Below are 18706 nucleotides of genomic sequence, written 5' to 3'. Positions count from 1 at the left end.
ATTGGTTGACCAGGTGGCCATGTGAGGTGTGCTGCGGGCAAGAGAAGTGTTGGGGGTGCTCGAAGAAGCTTGCCTGCAAGGACTGCCGGCAAGGATAGGCCGCACTCAAGGCCGCATGAGGGCTATACGGTGTGTTGGATACCAGGACGGCGCGGTGGAAAGGTGTCTGGCTCTTGACCCGGCAGCAGGACCAACCCAACACAGCGCCGCAGTGGTGTGCCAGACGGCGATGCGGTGACCAGGTCTTGTTTGTCATTCATCAGAGCCGGCAGTGCAAATACATGGAACGAGCCCGTGAGCTCGTTGCCGACCTCTAGGGTCTGGCTGGTGAAGATGTTCGCCCCTTTTTACCAGGTAGAGCACTAGGTGCTTAGGCGCACCCCCCTCACCTCGGTCTGGCCGTGGTGCAGGACCAGGCATTAATGGATCGAATTACGAGATTATGGCGTGGCTTGAGAAGTTCGAGGCACTTTGACAGCTCGGACTCGAGGGTGGGAGGCGCCACCGTTGTGACTATGTCGCATCGTGCCTTAGGGTCGGACGCCGTTGACGATGAGGATCTGAGGCCATCGGTACGCCACACCGATAAAGAATTCTTCTGCGCCTTCCGCGATGCATAGGAGGTGGTTGTGTGAAGTAGTGCGGATGTTTTGGGTAAGCATGTTGAACAAGAGGGGGGTCATCGGTCTTGGGATTGCAGTGATGAATGGTTGAACAACCAAGGATGTCCACGTCGGCCTCCCCCTAACAAGTTCGAATGGTCGAGGCCGTGCGTCAACGGCCGTACCTAGTGGCTGAACGAAAGCCCTCGAGCATGAGGTTGAGTCGGACTCGAGAAGATAACTGAGGATTGAAGGGCATGGCGAAGCAACTTGGCTTGTGGACGGAGGCGGTCGATTTAGCATACGGACGTATCAAAGTATACTAAAGTAGCGTGTCCAGCTAATCCGACTAGTCGGTGACCTTAATCGACATTGAAAGACGTGGAGAAGCGGGAAAGCAGCCTCTAGCTTAGGTAGGCAAACAAGGCGCCCTGCCTATTTCTTTTTCTGTCGGTGGCTTTCATCCATTCCCCGGCGCAAGGGACCTTGTCTCAAGGCATACAAAGGTTTGATAGGGTACGTACTAGCTCGTCTAAGTTGACGACCAGGCACAGACGAAAAAGCAGGACGAGTGAAAAGGAGATGGAGTGAAGAGGGACAAGGAGAACCTTGAAAAGAGAGGTAGATGTAGGAGAATGATTCGAGCCAACAGCCAGTAGCCAAGAAGGGATACCTCCCTTTGACTTATCTTGGTGGTTACGAGGCGGGAAATGCCCGGAAACCAGCGCCCGCCGGCCGTCTGCTATGGAAGAATTTGTGGACCATTGCGGCATGACATGGTGAGTTTTATCTCGACGCAACATGGTGGTAATGGAAGCGGGCGGAGAGCGAGCTTGGTGGTATGAGGACTGTTGGGAGGAGAATCCACACGACAACGACAACTTAGGGGGGAGGTAGGGGTGTTCTGAGGACTCAGGGAATAGCATGATAACATCAGAATAAATGAACAGGTGAAAGAAATGAGCAAAAGTACCCTACCACATACCTACCTTAGGGAAGTAAAAAGGCAATTGCCCTGGAGTTGCCGTTTACCTTATTCGGTCTGAGACATTCTGATCGCATTGACACTGTGTAGCAGCATGCCTCGCAAGCACTTCCATACAGTGCCAATATTTTGAGTCAGGACGGTACCACTAGCTTCCTCCCTCGTCTCCCACGTAGACGGATACCAACCACGACATCCCATCTTGTCCCAATCCACACAAGACCATGGTCCCCAGTACACGGGACGTCTCTTTTCCCCGACAGACCGGCCGGGTCCCTATGCATATTGCTGTTGAGTGCTGACCGCGTTGATGGCCTGGCTTGGCTCTGTCAGCTCTGACTTCTCCATCCGCGCACCCTACCTTCTTCTTCACATCTGATAGCCATCCCTCACGGGCATGGGTGACAGCCTCCATCTCCTCTATTCATCCTCCCACACTGCCCCTGTACCTACGTCCACAAAGCATGCCCCCCTTCCTAACCGCACCCGACTTTGCTCGTCACTCTTTTCGTACTAACCTCAGCCGGCCCGTCCTTGGACTTCGATGGACTGCACAAACCTTGGTTAGAGCTCGATGCGCCGCATCAATCTCTCCGCCATGTGTCTAAAAGAAAGCTGCCTCTTGTCTGATGAAGGACGTGACGACCTTTCCTCTTTTCGTCTCCGTTTCAGAGAGCCACGCCTCAGTCGAGTCGTCGACTCCACTCTTTAGGCGACCCCCTGGTCGATGATGTCGCTCCCCGACTGTCACCAGCGATCCCAACGCCCGCTCTGCTCCGGGGGGCACGCTGTGCTTTCACAATACGGGATTTCAGTGTACAAATGTGGCCAAACTCTTGTGGACATGAGAAAGTACTGGCCCGGCCCGACCTGAGAACACCCATCACATCATCTCTAGACCAGGACGTTAACCTGGACCTGGACCTAGATCTGGACTTGGGTTCGGCCAAGACAGGGCTAGCAGTCTGGCTGGGGACATTGCTGTGGATGTCGATGAGGGCGTGGACCAACCGGCCGACCAACCGTCTGCTTGACTGCTTTGGTCTCTTGTTCGGTCCATTTTTTCAACTTGGAGAGACGGGGGCACAATCAAACAAGACGCATGGGAGTCTAGGACCGGGTGGTCGCTGTTCTGTTGCAACTATATGCTCATGGTGCTCTCATCACCCCACCCCCGGTCTGTTTTGTCGACCTGCTCGACACGATTCTGAATCTTGCGGTCCGCCCATCTGGCTCGGAGTCGAGAGAGCGCATACCGAAGACCCCAACTCCGTCTCGTCGTGTTTGGTAGCATATTAGCAGCGAATGCGCATACTCGAGATATCTGCAGTTCACTGTAGCAAGCAAGCTCATGCCACAGGCCTGTTCCCGGTTGGTTATGTACAGCAGGCTGTGTGGGATGGGCACAGAGGCAGATCGGCGACAGGCTTGCTCGTCCGAGCTTCTCAGGACGCTGGAAACACGGTAAAGGTTGATGACTCCAGATGGGACATGTTAGTTACGTTACTGCTTCGATAGATAAAAAGTACATCAAGCAACGGTCTTGCCCCGAACGGGACTAACAAACAGGGCTTGACGCGGATCCCCCATGTGCGACATCGTTGGACGATCCACTCAACACGGCGGCCCATCTCAACGCTTGACAGTCGGTTTGGGATGCACTAAGACCAGCCCACGAGGGGGTTTCTCGACGCCATCTGTTCATGTACACTACGGCTAGCATCGTAGACCCGGCATGGGTCAGCCATCCTCTGCAGTCATTTTGTGCGCTCTCTCTGCCCGGGCACATCGCATTACCCAGGTACCTAGGTAGGTACGCTGGAAGGGCCGACCTTACTGAACTGCACGACGGCATGGTCCAGCAATGCGCCACACTGCGTGCCCTTCCTACCGACTTTACCTACCCACGCCAAGCTATCCCCGTCCAGAATCACAATCGTTCTGTGTTCCCACGTTTCCATAATGGGACGTGTGTTCAGCAGGTGCCATACGATAATGGGGACACACGAGAGGTGCACCTACCTACCTACCTATCTAAGTACCTACACCCTACCTTGCCCCGACTACCCGTCACCAGTCACTCGAGCGGGCGGGGCGGCTTTGGGCATTTGTTCTCATCTTCCACTGTTCTGGACCCTTCTTCTACTTCTTTTTATTCTCCTCCTCCTTCTCCTCCTCCTTCTCTCAAAACCCCTTTCGGAGCCCCCCTCCCTCCCTGTTAGGACCGCCTCGCCTCGACAGCCACCCCCCCAAAACTGGAGACTCTTGAAGAAAATCTCGTCCAACGTTGGCTCAACTCCCGTGCCGACAAAACCAACTCGTTGGGTCACGCGTCGTGCACACAGTTCTCGTTCCGGAACACCCAGAGAACAAGACATTGCGTCAACAGACCCATATACGCCCCCAAGGTGCATATTGGGGGCCCTACTGTCTCGGTGGATATTCCGTCCAAGTTCCAACAGCCATTGTCCTCCAAGGTCTCCTGCGTAAGACCCCGGTCTCACCAACACAACGCGGCAGCACCCTGGCATCACATCTCGTTTTGAACTAGCGCACAACTTGCCGAAAAGGCAGGCCAAAACTTCGTCGGCGCAGCCAACCATTCATCGTCCGTTGTATTTGGAAGCACACGCGGGTCATCGTTGGATTTGTACGGGAGACAGAGAGCCAACGGTCTGGGCTGAGTCGGATTAGGCTGCTTTCTCCACGGTCGCCAATTTCATCTCCACAATCCAGGCAGCTCGTCAACCCTCCTGCAAAGGGGCGGATCGAAAAACCATTTGCCCGGTCCGCACCTGCAGCCAGCTTCTCTCGCAAGTACCTCGACTTACGAGGTACAAGTGATTGTCATGACCCGTTGCATCTTCCACATTATATCCCTCCACCAAGTCACGGCCTTCCCTGCGGCAACTTCTGCATTGCCAGACGCTTGACGCACCAACACCTCCCGCCTTAGACCTCCCCAACACCAAAAACGCGGATAGATGGGCAAACAACCAACAGCCAAGCTGCGTCTATTTCCATTTGGCATCACCGGTGTGATAGTGTTTTGTTGGACCTCATTTCTTCGCTTTGGGTGGCAGGTTTGACGATGGCAAACAAGTCAGGCCCCCGACAGTCGATTTCAAGCCAATAACCACAGTCTTGGGTTCGTGTCACGAAGAGGTATAAGACGGACGACATCTCCCGCCCTCAAACTCCCTAAAGAAACACTCTTCATCCAGCCAGGACATCATCATCAGTAGCAACAACAATACCGACAACAAGAACAACTCTACGCCAGGCACAAAACGAAATCTCAACCACAACTGTCACAGCCACCGTCACCTCAAAGCCTACTCGTTATCTCTCTTCCTCTTTGCTCTTTGCTCTGGAAGGACCAAATCGCCCACCAGATTCGGATATCCTGTCCAGCAGTTTACAAGCAACTCTTCACGCCGAAGACACCAACACTAGCTCTACCACACTCTCCAGAACCGATCTCCTTTCCGCTTTTGCCTCCCAAGACTTCCCTATCCTCAGTCACCATGTGCAGCAGACCCATCATCACCTATGCGTGCGGCCACGTCGAGGTGGGAGCACCGTGGGCTTGCGCAAGCGCCAAGACAAGGAGTCCATGCCCGGGAGTGGTCGACAGGCCAGAGTACAAGTCTATGCCGTGTTATACATGCCAGGCAAATGGGCAATCGTAGGTTAGTGATAATCCCCATCCTCCAAGATGTATCAACTGACTGGGTTTTTGGTCCTAGATTCGACGGGCCGCGGAAAGTAGACGAGGAGCCAAGGCAGAGGCTATGAATAGATCTCGCCAGACTTCTCGGAATCACTAGGCCCACGCCTTCCAGTTCAATTCTCTTCTACGACAGCACGATTCCGACGAACGCAGCAGAATGCAGCTCGCTGGGAGCGGATTCTAGGCTTCAACATTCTGTTTCGTCTGTATGCTGTTTTTTTTTCTGGGTTGTTTGTTTGCTTTGTGACATTGGACGATCAGGGATATCAAACACGGGGTTTCTTAGATTTCTTAGGGCAGTCTTCGAGTTTGCCGGCCGACACTCATTGCGGACAAAGTTTTATCTGCCTGTAGCTTTGCTTTTCGAGTGGACGAATCCAATCATTTGAAAATTTCAATCTCCTAATGCACTGTTCCCATTTCCACAGGTGGACTTCAGCAGACTCGTCCAGCGGGGGCTGAATGACCAGGCCGTTCATGTGCCCCCCAATGGCGCAAACACACATGACAGCAAGCTGGGAGGAAGCATACGATAGGTAGGTTTCGTAACGGCGTCAGCGAAGGCCCGGGGCTAGCTGCATCTCCCTGTCGGGTCGCATCCAACATGGCTCGAGCTTCTGGACCCCAAAGAAACGGTTTCGAAATGGGGCTGGGGGCTGCAGCCACAAGAATGCTGCCGAGACGGGGGCCATTGGAGGCGATGAGTCGCACCTGTCAGAATTGAGAGGCAACACGGCAGTGAAGACACGGGAACGGTCCGCATGCAGAAGCACGCTGCCTCGTCCAACGGTCAACGGCATGTGTCATGGAGCCGACGTTGGACCTGTATTTAGCAGAGCCGTGCCCCTTATCCCTGTCATATTGTGCGCAAGACGGAGCCAACGAGAGAAGACGGGAGGGGGGAAAACCCCCCCATGAAAACACGGAAACGGGAACGAAACAAGAATAAACGAGACTCGAGTGTGGAAGCACGTATCTAAGCTCTCAGCCCCCGGAGAGAAAAGGGGAAGGGAGAAGAGAATAGAAGGGCTGTGCCCATCAACGATATGAACCTCCTTCGATTCCCCCCTTTTCCTTCGGCGTCTTCTTCAGCGGCAGCCCGTCATGTGGTCCGGAGGCAAGCCACACGAAGGAAGGAGGGACGGCGCGGCGGCGTGAGGCTGCAAGCAAGCAGCCGTGAGTATGGCGCGTGCGCACGGCGCGTAGGATTTCCTACGACCCAGCATAGGCATTGCGTCATGTGATGGCAAGCGAGACAGGTATGTTTGAGCGACCGGGGCGCAAAATCATTAATGCGAGGCGGCATGCGCGACAAGAGAGGATAAGCAGAGCTGGCGCTGGCGGCACACACGCACACGCGCACGCGCACGCACACGCACATAAATCGCGTGATTGCGCAAACGCCGTTTCTTGTGGACCGAAAGGCAAAGAAACTCGCCAGCAGACCTTCGGACTTGCTTGCTCTTGTCGCAACCACGATGGTCCCGGCCCCTTAGGACCGGAGCAACCCGAGAGTACAAGCAACTGATTCGGGTGAAAAGAATGGGCGAGCAATGAGCAAGACACTTTGAACGAAGGTGACGAAGGTGATGGAAAGGAAAAGGAAGAGAGATACGAACGACGACGGGTCGACAAGCGAGAGCCGCTCGAGACGACGGGTCGACAATTTAAGCCAACCAAGCAAACTGGGGCGCAGCTGTCAGATTTCACACCTCCGTCTCCGTAGGGCGGGCAAGGCAAGAAGACGAGCCACACCATGTCACCAAACACTCTGGTCGATGCTACGCTAGGATATACAACAGTACTAGGTACGTTAGCGTAACGGCGGGGACTAACGACAACCTTGTGACACCAAGGGAAGAGAGACACGGGAGACATGAGAAACAGGAGAGACAGACAGACAGAGGGATGAGATGCGTAATACCTAGGGAGCTGTGCTTTCCTTTCCCTCTCCTTCCCTTCCCACCTCAGGTCATGGTCAGGACTCAAGGCAAGGGGTGTCAACCTTGTACGTGTGTCTTCGTAGGTGTGCATGCGTACATCGTGCTTGTGCTTGTGGTTGTGCAGCGTATGCCGAATGAACGAAGCCCTGGAAGAAGTCGAACCGGGCCTGAGGAGGAGGCCGACGACGACAAGCAAGTCGACGCGGGAGGAGCCGGGATCAGCGGACGGTTTGACAAGACATGAATGAGCAAGAGGAACGAACAATGGGTTCATCGGCAAGACCTTAAGCCTTGGAGGCATTTGCGCACGGTGTCCATGAATGATCCCAGGGTACGACAGGGCAGCGGCGCGCAGGACATGACAGGATAGGACACGGCGGCCGGAAGTGACCCGCCCCACCCCCCCTCCTTTGCCTCAATTCTTCCAATTCTTCCCCATCAAAAAGGACCCCCCCCCCCCCCCCCTGGAAAAGACGAACGACGGACAACCAAGGCAAGGCCACCTAAGGTAAGGGACGTGCGTTCAACCCCCGTCCAACCCTGGTTTGTGAGGTGGGCCGGGAGATTGACAGACGGACGGCATGGGTACAGGAAGGGGGGGGGGGGAGGATGTTCCTTCTTGCTGCTTGCACGGCATGCGACAACTGGATACTCCGTGCTGCATATAACACAACGTACAGTACCTACGCTACCTACGTTACCTTAGGCAGGTACGGATATTTACCTTGGGTACCTAGATGGCAGATGCACAGCAGCAGAAACGGAGTGCCGTGCCTTTCCTCTTCTTCACCCTCCTTCCTTGCCGGGCCACCTGCCTTGCTCATCTTTCCCTAGTTTCGACGACGGATACTCCGTCAGCTCGCTGCAACCTTCCTCACATTGGCCAGCACTGTATGACAGGGGACAATGACCCTCTCACCCTAACCCGGTCTCTGTTCTCGGAGAGGCTTTTGGATGAAGTCACATTAACTTCCCACCGGTGACCCGGAAACTCGAGAGCATCAACTCAACCCCCCTTCACCCTCTTAGACTCTACCATGTCAACGCCGCTCCAGGTACCTGGCTTTGAAAGGGCACGGCGACCAGGTTTTTGGTTTTTGAACGCTCACATGAAGACTAGCCTGGCCAGCCCTTTCTCTCCTTCGAGTCCTTCGTGTCCATCCCTCCAAGAAGATGACTTTCACCTGCGACCCTCACCTCACCCTCGCATTTGACTCAAACCGTCTTTACCCGTGACAGGTGGATAGCGAGGTGTCCAGCCAGCCAGGTGAGAGGAGAGATGGGAGAAAATTCGACCGGCGTGTGGTGGGCGGCCAACCGTCCGTCTCCATCCGTTCATCCCACCAACACAGCCGCCCGTATCGTGCCTCATCTCTACGACGAGGTGGGAGAGGGGGTGTTCACGGCTAAGATGAAGAAGGTCACGCATGCACAAACTCTACTTTATGCTTGTATCCTAGTGGCACCGCACCGTATTGCACGGGATCGCATAGTCTGCCTGTCTGACAATGCGCCGCACCTCAATCGGACGGACGTCGACCGGACACACAAACACGAAAACACTCAATACATTCGCTCCATCACAAAATGGACGCGCACTTCTTCATACACCCACCCAGCCATACACACACACACACCTATGAATGCTCTTCTCTCACAACTTCCCCTCGTTGTGACAGTCTGCCACGCTGTCTTTCCGGGCCAAGACACGCGACATTGTCGTCCAGAGCGGCTCGGCTTTCTCTACTGTAGGCAACCTTGTGCGACCACTCCCCTTTAAAAGGAGAAGCCCTGTTAAGCGTCGAGTGGTCTCATTCCCACGTCATACCCACGCAGCATCGCCATACCGATGTAAGTTTTCGGCCTTTCTTATTTTTATTTTCCCACGCCAAGCAATCATTGTTCCCTGTCCACCTCTTGCTCTAAGGGTACTGGCAGTTGAGCTTCGTCCAGGGAAGGGGCCCCAAGCAAGCTCGGTAAGATGGATCAAGGGCGTGCAGGGGGGTGGCTGACGCCGGCTGAGCTGGCTGCAAGGGCACAATGACTGAACGTAATGCGAGCGGGTTTCCCTATCTGTTTCGTTCGTCAAATCAAGGACTTTTGCGCCCAAACGCGGAGCAACCGACAGGCGGAGGGAAGAGAAGGGAAGAGGCACAGAGTGAGAATGGGTGATGGACGACGCCTCCCTCCCCCCCCTCCTTGAGGAGCGGACGCTAAGACGACGGGAACATTAATCCGCCTCGCACTGATCAACTCGCGGCGGGCGCGCATAAGGCGAGTGGGTTTGGGTCGTTTCTTTGGACTAACATGTATCAAAATGCTGATGTTTGGCAGACGGGAAACGACAGCCGCAATGTTTGTCCAGCAGTCCCAAACCACAACAGTCCACGAGAATAGCAATTGCAACATCTGCTGTCTTTGTCGTTATCTCTGGGCTTCTCTGAATCAGTTCATCCTTGCCTTCTTCGGCCCGCCAGCTCGGTCATGGTGCGTAAGAAGCATAGGCACAAACACAATACACATTTTATTCTGTGACGGTCGAGCAGTGTTACCGCCACTGATCCCCGCAGCCGAGCGAGGGCTGTGCCCATCTTCAACAACCTACCCAGCGCCTTTTCGCCCGTTGCGGATCGTCGGCCGCCATCAGCACCCCCGTGCGTCTTGGGGGTTGCAGAGCAGGCATGCTGACAGGCCCATCGCGCCCGCCCGCCCGGTCGGCGGCTATGCACATCGCTTCAAAATCTGCATAACACCAATCATGGGCGTCGACAGAGTTCACAAACCTCCTTGAGTGTGCCACAATACTGCGCTTTCGTCTTCGCCTTGCGCCCTTATTCAACCTGATTGAACCGCGCCCGCGACTTGCAGAAGTATGGTTCGCGACGCCGCCACACTCCCATTTTTCTCCTCCCGTGTCTTTTGCAGTTTCTCCTTCTCACCAGTTCATGAAACCCCGGTACCAAAAGGCCAAGCAAGCCAATCAATCCCCCAGCACACCTCGCCAGACCGAACCCAAACCAGCGACGGGAAGCGGAATGCAGCCCGCAGCCCGGCCGCTAGTGGTTGACCGAGGAGCAAGGGTGGCACGGTTTTCCGTCTCTATTCCCTTGCCCAAGCATTCCCCTTCTCGCCGTCTTTCCCTTCCTCTTCGCATGGGGCCTATCTATGCCACCAAAATAGATGGCAGAAGGATAAAGAACACAAGAAGGCTTCGGGTGCTCGAAAATAATACCGGGCCGCGGCAATCCCAAGCCCCCATATGCGAACCTCCCTAATACTGCACTTCTGGCTTAACGCTCCCCTCACCATCTATGTCAGGGGCAGGGTTCGCCCCTGCGTGGGATCGATCTTTGCGGCCCATGGTTCGAGCTTTTAGCGCTCTGTCCACGTCCCGCGACGACAGCTCAGAGTACCCACCCCAATGTGACTGAATGATGATGAGTTATCAAGAGCAAACGAACGAGAACCGCCTCATGGCGGGCCTTTTGCGCTCGAGATCTATTCTGCTGTCTGCGTATCTTTCCAACCCTACTGTTTCGAGCCGGCCAGGCAGACAAATCCCTGCTTCCATGGACCTATTTTCTTTTGTTGCCTCTCGTTAGGGATCCTTGCTCGCCGGCTCCGGCTCCCCGTGGCCCGTTGACCGGGTACATGTATGACCCGAGACCAACGCGCACAGCAACGACGGCCAGCCCCTATTTCCCCACAGATTTGAGCACACGGTTGGCTCTACATGTACATGCGAATAAAGACGCCTGAGCCAAACTGTCTGTCGGTCGGTCGTCAAAGTCAATGAAGAGACGACTGGAAAAGTAAATTAAAAGGCGCAGGGCTCTCTGTGTCCGTCCATTGATCTTGGCCGCGGCCGCGGCCTGGGTCGTGGTTGTACTGGCCCACCGACCCAAGCAACCAGTTCGGCGGGACATTTCGTCTTCCTTCCCCTCGGCAACCTCGTCGACTCAACGGTCCATGTACCTGGTTGTGTCGGACCTCGGGGGAAACGGCACGCCTACCATGGGCCGCGACCCCGTAAGGCAGTTTTCCCTCATTTCGTTTTTTCTCATTTAACCCAGACTTGAACTGACGGTGCCGTACGCCTATGCATGTGTGCGTGCGCATGTTGGGACCAGTTAGTCACTTCCCAAGAGGCGCGGCTTGGCGTCTTGACGCGCCCAGCGCGAGGAACGCGCGAATCATAAACGACTTCACGACGTGTTGGTGCGGCCTTGCAAGCGAGCGAGCGAGCAACCATTCACCCACCCGTCGCCATTATCATCGCCGTCATCGTCAGATTTTGCGCGTCCCAGAAACCAACACGAACTCTTTGCTTTCCTGGTCCATCGATCCAACAACGACGCGAACCATGCGACGACCCATAACCAAATCGAACCAGGTAAGGGTGATGACTCGTAACATGATGAGACTGGGGTCGGAAGGCAAGATGGAGACCGAGGACAAAGAAAGGTTAAGTCGCCCGGAAAGACGCGTCCCGGGCGCGTCCAAGATACCCAAGGACCATGATTCACACCGGGAATTTCCAACCCTTCCGGGATCTCTAGAATGGCCCAAAGTCCCTCTCCTCCGCCTTTGCATCACTTGCTCCTCATCCAGCGGACCACTTACTACCCATCCTGGCCCATCGCGGACTAGATCCACCTGAGGCCTCGGCTGCCTATCCGCCGCATCGCAAGGAAAGGAGGAACAACAAGCCCTTGCTTTACGTATGAATGAGAGAGAAACCGGGGAGGAACGACCACTGGTTCGATGGGACGCCTTGGGCGCGGGTGGCGCCGCTGTCGCTCGCACCGTCCACTCCCTGCCTACGTTGTAACCCCTTCCCCTTCCTTTTCCCTTCGAGAGAGCTTTCAAAGGCCCATCGCGTCTTGGCGTTTCCGGGGGTTGGATAATCCCGGCCTTTCTTGTGCCTCGTTGCCTACCCTCCCACCCCTTCCTTCCTTGGATTCCCATTTTTTGCTGCGTATCGGGGCATCACTGGTGCAGCCCAGCCCCTCTTGACGTATTCAGTTGGTAGGCGTCCAGGCCCATCGAGATTGGAAGAACTGGGCCCTAGGCAGCAGCGGCAGTGGACATCATATGATGGCGAGAATGAACGGAGCAGATGGGACATGTGATGAGGGCGTGTGAGTGAGTGTTTACAGGCAGCAAGCCGAGAACGAACCGAAGGGACAGATATGCGATAAAACAGCCTGGTCCATTTCAAGGGGTCATTGGATATAAGGGGGAATGAGAGACTAACTATCTCCTCATCGCGAGAAAATTCCAATCTGTGTTTTGTGTCTCCGTCGTCTCAGATTTAACCCTTAGTGGTGGGGTATGGGTTCTTCTGCCTCGTTTCCATTTCCTTCACACATCAAACCGCGTCCGAAGAGTCCAACGAACCCCCCTAGCGTGCTTCCTCTTCTTCCCAAATTCTCCCTCACCCCGATCGCCTTATTGTACAAAAGTCAGCTTTTTACAGAAACCACCACGAGCCTTTTTGCTTCTTTCGAGAGTGTTTTTCTTCTTTTTTTCCATGTTGATTTTGGTGTGTGTATGAAAGGTGTGTTGCTGTCTGCCCGGCGTCCCCAGTGCCGAAACATCTAAGCCATCTCGTTGCGTGTTGTGTTGTCTCTGAGAGCACTTCTATGATGCATATACCATGAGCCTCCACACGAATGAAAGAAAAGAGAAAATCTCAGTGACAGCCTGCGTCTGTGATGAGATGCGATATTCCAATCGACCAGAACCAGTTAAGCCGTATAATCATTAGTCGGCGTATTAGGAAAGTGAGACAAAGTGGCGAACCGAGGACGCGATTGGTTGCATCATCGTAAGTCGACGCACTATCAGTTGCCAGAACCGCCCGGCCCGGGAGTTCGGGGAGACCAGGAAGGCGACTACAACAGGTTAGACTTCAGGCTACACCATTAAACAAGACCATGACTTACTGTTGGTGAGTAGCTGGGGCTGGTCGGCGACTGCTGCGCTCCTGGAGTCTGCTGGAAGCTCGGACTCGTAGGGGAGTACTGAGCCGGTGAAGTTGGAGACCATGTCGGTGACGCAGGAGAGTACGACGGCGACGTTGGGCCAGCCCCGTGAAGATTGGGAGATGCCGGGCTGTAGTTAGGACTGGCCGGCGAATAGCTCGGGGAGGTGGGCGAGGCATACTGAGCCGGCGATGTCGGCGAGTAGTGTCTGGGCGAAGAGGGGGATGCCGGCGAGTAGCTCGGCGACGTCGGGCTGTAGTTGGGGCTCGCGGGGCTGGTAGGCCGCAGCATAGGCGACGTCGGCGAGAAGGACGGCGACGAAGGGCTGAACTGGGGCGAAGTGGCGCCGTAGCGGCCAGCAGCACCGTCGATGAGGGGCGAAGTCGGAGAGTAGCCAGCGTTAGGCGACGATGGTGAGTATCCGCCGTATCCACTGCTGAAAGGCGAGGTTGGAGACGTGCTGAAGGGGCTGGTCGGCCGTCCCGGGCTGGCGCCCGAGTAATGGCTGACGGAGCCGATGCCACCAAAACCACCACTACCACCGTACTCGGTGCCAAAGCCGGTGGGAGAATCGGAGCCCGCGCCAACAATGGGAGAGAAGTTGCCGGCAGCGGGTGAGCTGAGAGACATGTACCCAGAGTCGGCCATGGGTGATCCGGAGTCGTAGGGGGTGGCGGCCCCGCCCGCCTCGCCGCCCTTGACTGGCATGCCAGGCATAAGACCCATCCGTGAGTTGTCGCTGATGACAGTCTCCAGCATCTTCGGATCGAGGAGAACGTCAAAGTGACCAGTACCCATGGGTGCCATCTGACCAAGCATGACGTTCTCGGAGATGCCACGGCAGTCGTCCAACTCGCCCACGGCTGCAGCCTCGAGGAGAATTTCGACAGTCTCTTCGAAGGAACAACGCATGAGGGCACCGGTGTCGGCACGGTTGATGCCGTGACGAGTTACAGCAGAGATTGTACCTCTGTAGGTCATGACATCGCAAAGAAGAGCAAGATGTCTGTGGTTGACGTAGGAACCGTCAAAGGCAAGCACTTGGGTCAACTCACGGACCAGAGCTGCTCTGGCCGCCTCGATACCGAAAACTTCAACAATCTGCCACAAGTGGTTGGTGTAGGTACGGTTGGAATCGACGCCGTCGACGGCCAAGACCTGGCGGAGAGCAGTTCCGGATGTGTCCAAGTACCACTCCGAACAGCGCTCATCAGCCTTGGCGGCCAACAACGCTCCGTCATCGGTCTCGATGAGTTTGGTCTCCTTGTTCAAGAAAGCTCTCTCGATGCCCTTGACACCACGGAGGGAGAGAGTGTCGAGCAGATGAGTCTCCAGTCTCTTCAGCATGACATCATCTTCAATTTTCTTCTCGCCATCTTCGTCCTTGTCGTTGCCGGCGTGCATGGGGCGGATACGAATGATTTGCTCTTCAGCGTTGTTATCACTGAAAATGACTGCAAGATCGTTGGGGTACTCCTCCTTGATGCGTCTAGCAACATCTTCGACTGTAAGCTCCTTGTCGAGAAGCTTCTGGCGGTCTAAAGTGAGACGCAGCAACCATCTGGACTGGTCTTCAGTCTTGTCGTGGGATTCGTCGGGAATGAGGTAGTAAGACTCGACCATGTCCAGATCATCAGGGATGTTGGTCGACGTAATCTCGGGGTCGTAGTAAATCTCAGTGACCGCGGTAACTGAGCGCAGCGTCGTGTGCTCGACTGTGCTGCGAAGAGCCTTGGCAGCTTCTTGACTAGCGTTGTCCTCGCCGCTCAAGTACACTACCATGGAAGGAGTTTTGATGTTCTGGGCCAAGTTGAGGATTTCTTTGAGACGAGGAACACCAAGCGTCACGTTCTTGGAAGAAACACCAGCAAAATGGAAGGTGTTCAGCGTCATCTGCGTGGCAGGCTCACCGATAGACTGGGCCGCGATGACACCAACCATTTCACCAGGACTGACAAAGGCTCGGTCCCACCGAGCCTCCAACTCTCCCAGGACGTGCTCGAAAGCCATCTTGTTCAGGCGCTGCTGGCAAGCAATGCGCTTGAAGGCAAGGCGTGAGCGAATCTGTGCCTTGAAGAGAATCGTGGCGCTGCGGTCAGCCTCCTTGGAGATGTCATCGTTACCACGGACGATGGTCATTCTGTTAAGCATGGCCTGAACCGCCGGAATAACGTCTTGTGGACGCAAGTCGCTTCTCTGGAAATCCTCGACAGCGAAGAGCTTCTTGGAGGTTTCCATAAGACGAACGATGTTCAACGGAAGCTGCATCGATTCATCATCCTTCCTCTTGAAGTTGATCTGGCGAACCTGCTTGCGGTCGGCGGTGAGTGCCTCAAATTCTTCGTCCAAGAGCTGCTGAACCGCCGGGTCGCCCGCGATTTCGTTGCCGTACTCAAGCCACTCAAGCTCTTCAGGTCTGTTCTCGGCCATGACATCGAGCCGGAAACGGTCGGCGAACTTTTTGTTGGACATGTTGAGGTGATCCATGCGTTGCTTCTCGATATAGATGGCGTCCAGGCCGTCTTCACCATACAGGAACTGCAGAATATCGCCAAGAGAGTTTCTGACGGTACCGTCATACTTGGCGCTGACGTCCTCAAGCGCTTTGACGAGACGACGCTGGATGTAACCAGTTTCGGCGGTCTTGACAGCAGTATCGATCAAACCCTCTCTACCAGCCATGGCGTGGAAGAAGAATTCACTCGGCGTAAGACCACGGAGGTAGGAGTTCTCGACGAAACCGCGAGCCTCGGGAGAGTAGTCGTCCTTGGTGAAATGGGGGAGCGTGCGGTACTTGAAGCCGAAGGGAATTCGCTTACCCTCGACGATCTGCTGTCCGACGAGGGCAGTCATTTGGGAAATGTTGATGGATGACCCCTTGGAACCAGACGAGGCCATGGTGACAGCGTTGTTCAAATCCTTCAAACTCTTCTGCGTAGTAGTACCGGCCTTGTCACGGGCTGTGTTAAGAGCCTTGGAAACCTTGCTCTCGAAGGTCTCACGGATGTTCATACCGGGCAGAGGCTCCAGCTCGTTAGCAGTAGCTTGTCGTGTGAACTCCTCGACCTCAGCCTTGTGCTCGTCAATGTGCACCTGCACCTTCTCAATGGTAACCTTATCGGGAATCGTATCACCAATACCGATACTGAAACCGTTGTGTAGAAGCCAGTAGTTGACGGTTTGCTGAACCCCGTTAAGGAACTTCATAGCCGCCTCTGGCCCGTGCTCGTTGTATACGATGTGGACGATACCACCACTGGCGGCACCGATGTTCTTCTTGGAGAGCAAACCGTACATGATCTGTCCCGACTGAATGAGGAGACCCTCGTCCTTAAGGGGGTTGTCCTCCTTCGAATCTGGAGCGCTGTGCAAGCTGACAATATTGGGAACTGCCATGCTCATGATCTGCTTGCCCGTCCATCTTGGTCTGGGCCGCACGATGGCTGGCGGGGGAATGATACCATCCCAGTTTGGGACCCACAACATGATGTTCATAACCTGCTCCTTGTTGAGGAACACGTCACGACGGCAAAGCTTGTAGGCGCCGGCAAGGGTGTCTTGCACGATACCCATTAGAGGGCCGTTTCTTTGCGGAGAAACAATGTTGATGGGAACCAGGCAGAGTTCCTTGACCTCAGCTCTGGTCTCTTCGCTTTGAGGGACGTGAAGATTCATTTCGTCACCGTCGAAATCGGCATTGTACGGCGACGTGACTGACAGGTTGAGACGGAAAGTCGAGTAAGGCATAACGCGGACTCTGTGACCCATCATGGACTCCTTGTGAAGAGATGGCTGGCGGTTGAAGATGATATAATCGCCGGTGATCAAGTGACGCTCAACCTTCCAGCCGTACTCGAGAGAAATCTGTCCGGCGCGGCGGTGGTGACGAAGGTCAATCCTCGTACCGTCGGTGCGGATGACGTATTTAGCACCTGGGTGCTCGTTCGGACCATTCTGTACCAGCTCGTGCAATCTTCCAATGTTGTAAGGAGTGACCGTCTCGGGGTAGGTCAACGTTCTTGCGATGCTTCGGGGCACACCGACCTCGTCGAGGGAAAGGTTGGCGTCACCAGTGATGACAGTACGTGCTGAGAAGTCGACACGTTTTCCCATCAAGTTACCGCGAAGGCGACCCTCCTTTCCCTTGAGGCGGGCACGGATGGCCTTCACTGGGCGGCCACTCTTCTGCAAAGCGCGAGGCTGCCCAGCAATATCATTATCCATGTAAGTGGCGACATGGTACTGCAGCAGCTGCTCAAAATCTTGGGCGATGTGAGCAGGTGAGCCTTCGCGAATGGCTTGCTTGACGTTGCTGTTGGCTCGGATGATATCGCCCAGTTTGTATGTCAAATCATCTTCGTTCCTCAACCCTTGGCCAGTACCGTCCATGGAAATACTGGGCCGTACCGGTGGAGGTGGGACGGGAAGGACGGTAACAATCATCCACTCTGGACGGGCGTACTCGAGGTTGAGGCCCATGTCTCTCAGGTCGTCGTCGCTGATGCGGCGCAGAATGTTATGAGCCATCTCCGGGGTGATGGGGGGCTCTTCCTTCTTCTTAACGCCATCCTCGCCTTGGGCCTCGAACTTTGCAATCAGCTGCAAGGCTTTGTGCCGCACCCTAGGCTGAATGTTGCCACAGCCGCCGTGGTTGACAGGAGCCTGCTTCATGTTCAGGCCGTACTCTCCGTCGTCAGGTTTCTGTTCCTTGACTTCATTTTCGCAGCGAGTCTTCTTCTTGCAGATATTCCAGACGCGGTTGAAGCGAACCTTGGGGTCTCTTGTGTTCACAGCTTGGAGAAATTCAGGATCGCTCTGAAAAGCCAGGTTAGCACAATCGAGTCAAGGCGATTGTCAAACATCGTAGAGTAGACTAACTCTATCGGCCAAGACCTTGCTGCAATTATGGCAGACAATCTCCAGAACCTTCTTGACTTTCTTGATAAAGCCAGGATGGTAGACGGGCTTAGCCAGCTCGATGTGGCCAAAATGACCTGGGCATTCGCCCATCGCCTGGGAGCAGGTCTTGCACTTAAACTGCCGATCGATGGAACCGAGAAGCGGGTCATTCAGACCGCCATCACGAGGCTTCGTCCGGGTCTCGTCCATGGTTTCGGGGTAGACACAGTGGCAGACACTCATATTCTTGATATCCTCGGGAGCCATGAGGCCGAACTGAATCTCCTCGACCGTCTTGATCGGCGCACTCGAGTGCGTGAAGTAAAGGTTCGCCATGTTGAGGTAGTTTTCGTGGTGTTTGGTGAGGAAAGTGTCGACGGGGTTTTCACAAGGTGAGGTAGGTCGAAAAAAAGGGCAAGGGCCGATAATCGGTAAGCGATGCGCAGGCGTCGCAAACAAGGCGCAGAAAAATCGGGAAGCGAGAATCTATCGCGCGAAACGCTTTTCGAGATGCAAGAAGTCGGCAACGGTCGTCCTACGATGGCGTTCTTGACCAC

General features: G+C 55.0%; 3 protein-coding genes across 3 annotated transcripts; 1 reads left to right on the top strand and 2 right to left on the bottom strand.

The window, feature by feature from the left end:
- Positions 1–530: 530 nt before the first annotated feature.
- Positions 531–861, bottom strand: CH63R_05839 (uncharacterized protein; the record flags this gene model as incomplete). The annotated part of the gene is made up of 2 exons (XM_018300814.1): positions 531–687; positions 788–861. The coding sequence occupies 2 exons, from the start codon at positions 859–861 to the stop codon at positions 531–533; spliced, it is 231 nt and encodes a 76-aa protein (XP_018158664.1).
- Positions 862–7076: 6215 nt separating this feature from the next.
- CH63R_05838 (uncharacterized protein) lies at positions 7077–7507 on the top strand (the record flags this gene model as incomplete). The annotated part of the gene is made up of 3 exons (XM_018300813.1): positions 7077–7128; positions 7249–7328; positions 7388–7507. 3 exons carry the CDS (start codon positions 7077–7079, stop codon positions 7505–7507), a joined length of 252 nt encoding a protein of 83 aa, XP_018158663.1.
- A 5602-nt stretch (positions 7508–13109) lies between these two features.
- CH63R_05837 (DNA-directed RNA polymerase II subunit RPB1) lies at positions 13110–18485 on the bottom strand (the record flags this gene model as incomplete). Its single annotated transcript, XM_018300812.1, has 3 exons — positions 13110–13160; positions 13212–18065; positions 18129–18485. 3 exons carry the CDS (start codon positions 18483–18485, stop codon positions 13110–13112), a joined length of 5262 nt encoding a protein of 1753 aa, XP_018158662.1.
- Positions 18486–18706: the final 221 nt, after the last annotated feature.

This window comes from Colletotrichum higginsianum, chromosome 4 (assembly GCF_001672515.1).
Source record: "Colletotrichum higginsianum IMI 349063 chromosome 4, whole genome shotgun sequence".
In the NCBI taxonomy this organism is placed as follows: domain Eukaryota; kingdom Fungi; phylum Ascomycota; class Sordariomycetes; order Glomerellales; family Glomerellaceae; genus Colletotrichum; species Colletotrichum higginsianum.
This window is presented reverse-complemented; position numbering and strand designations above follow the sequence as displayed.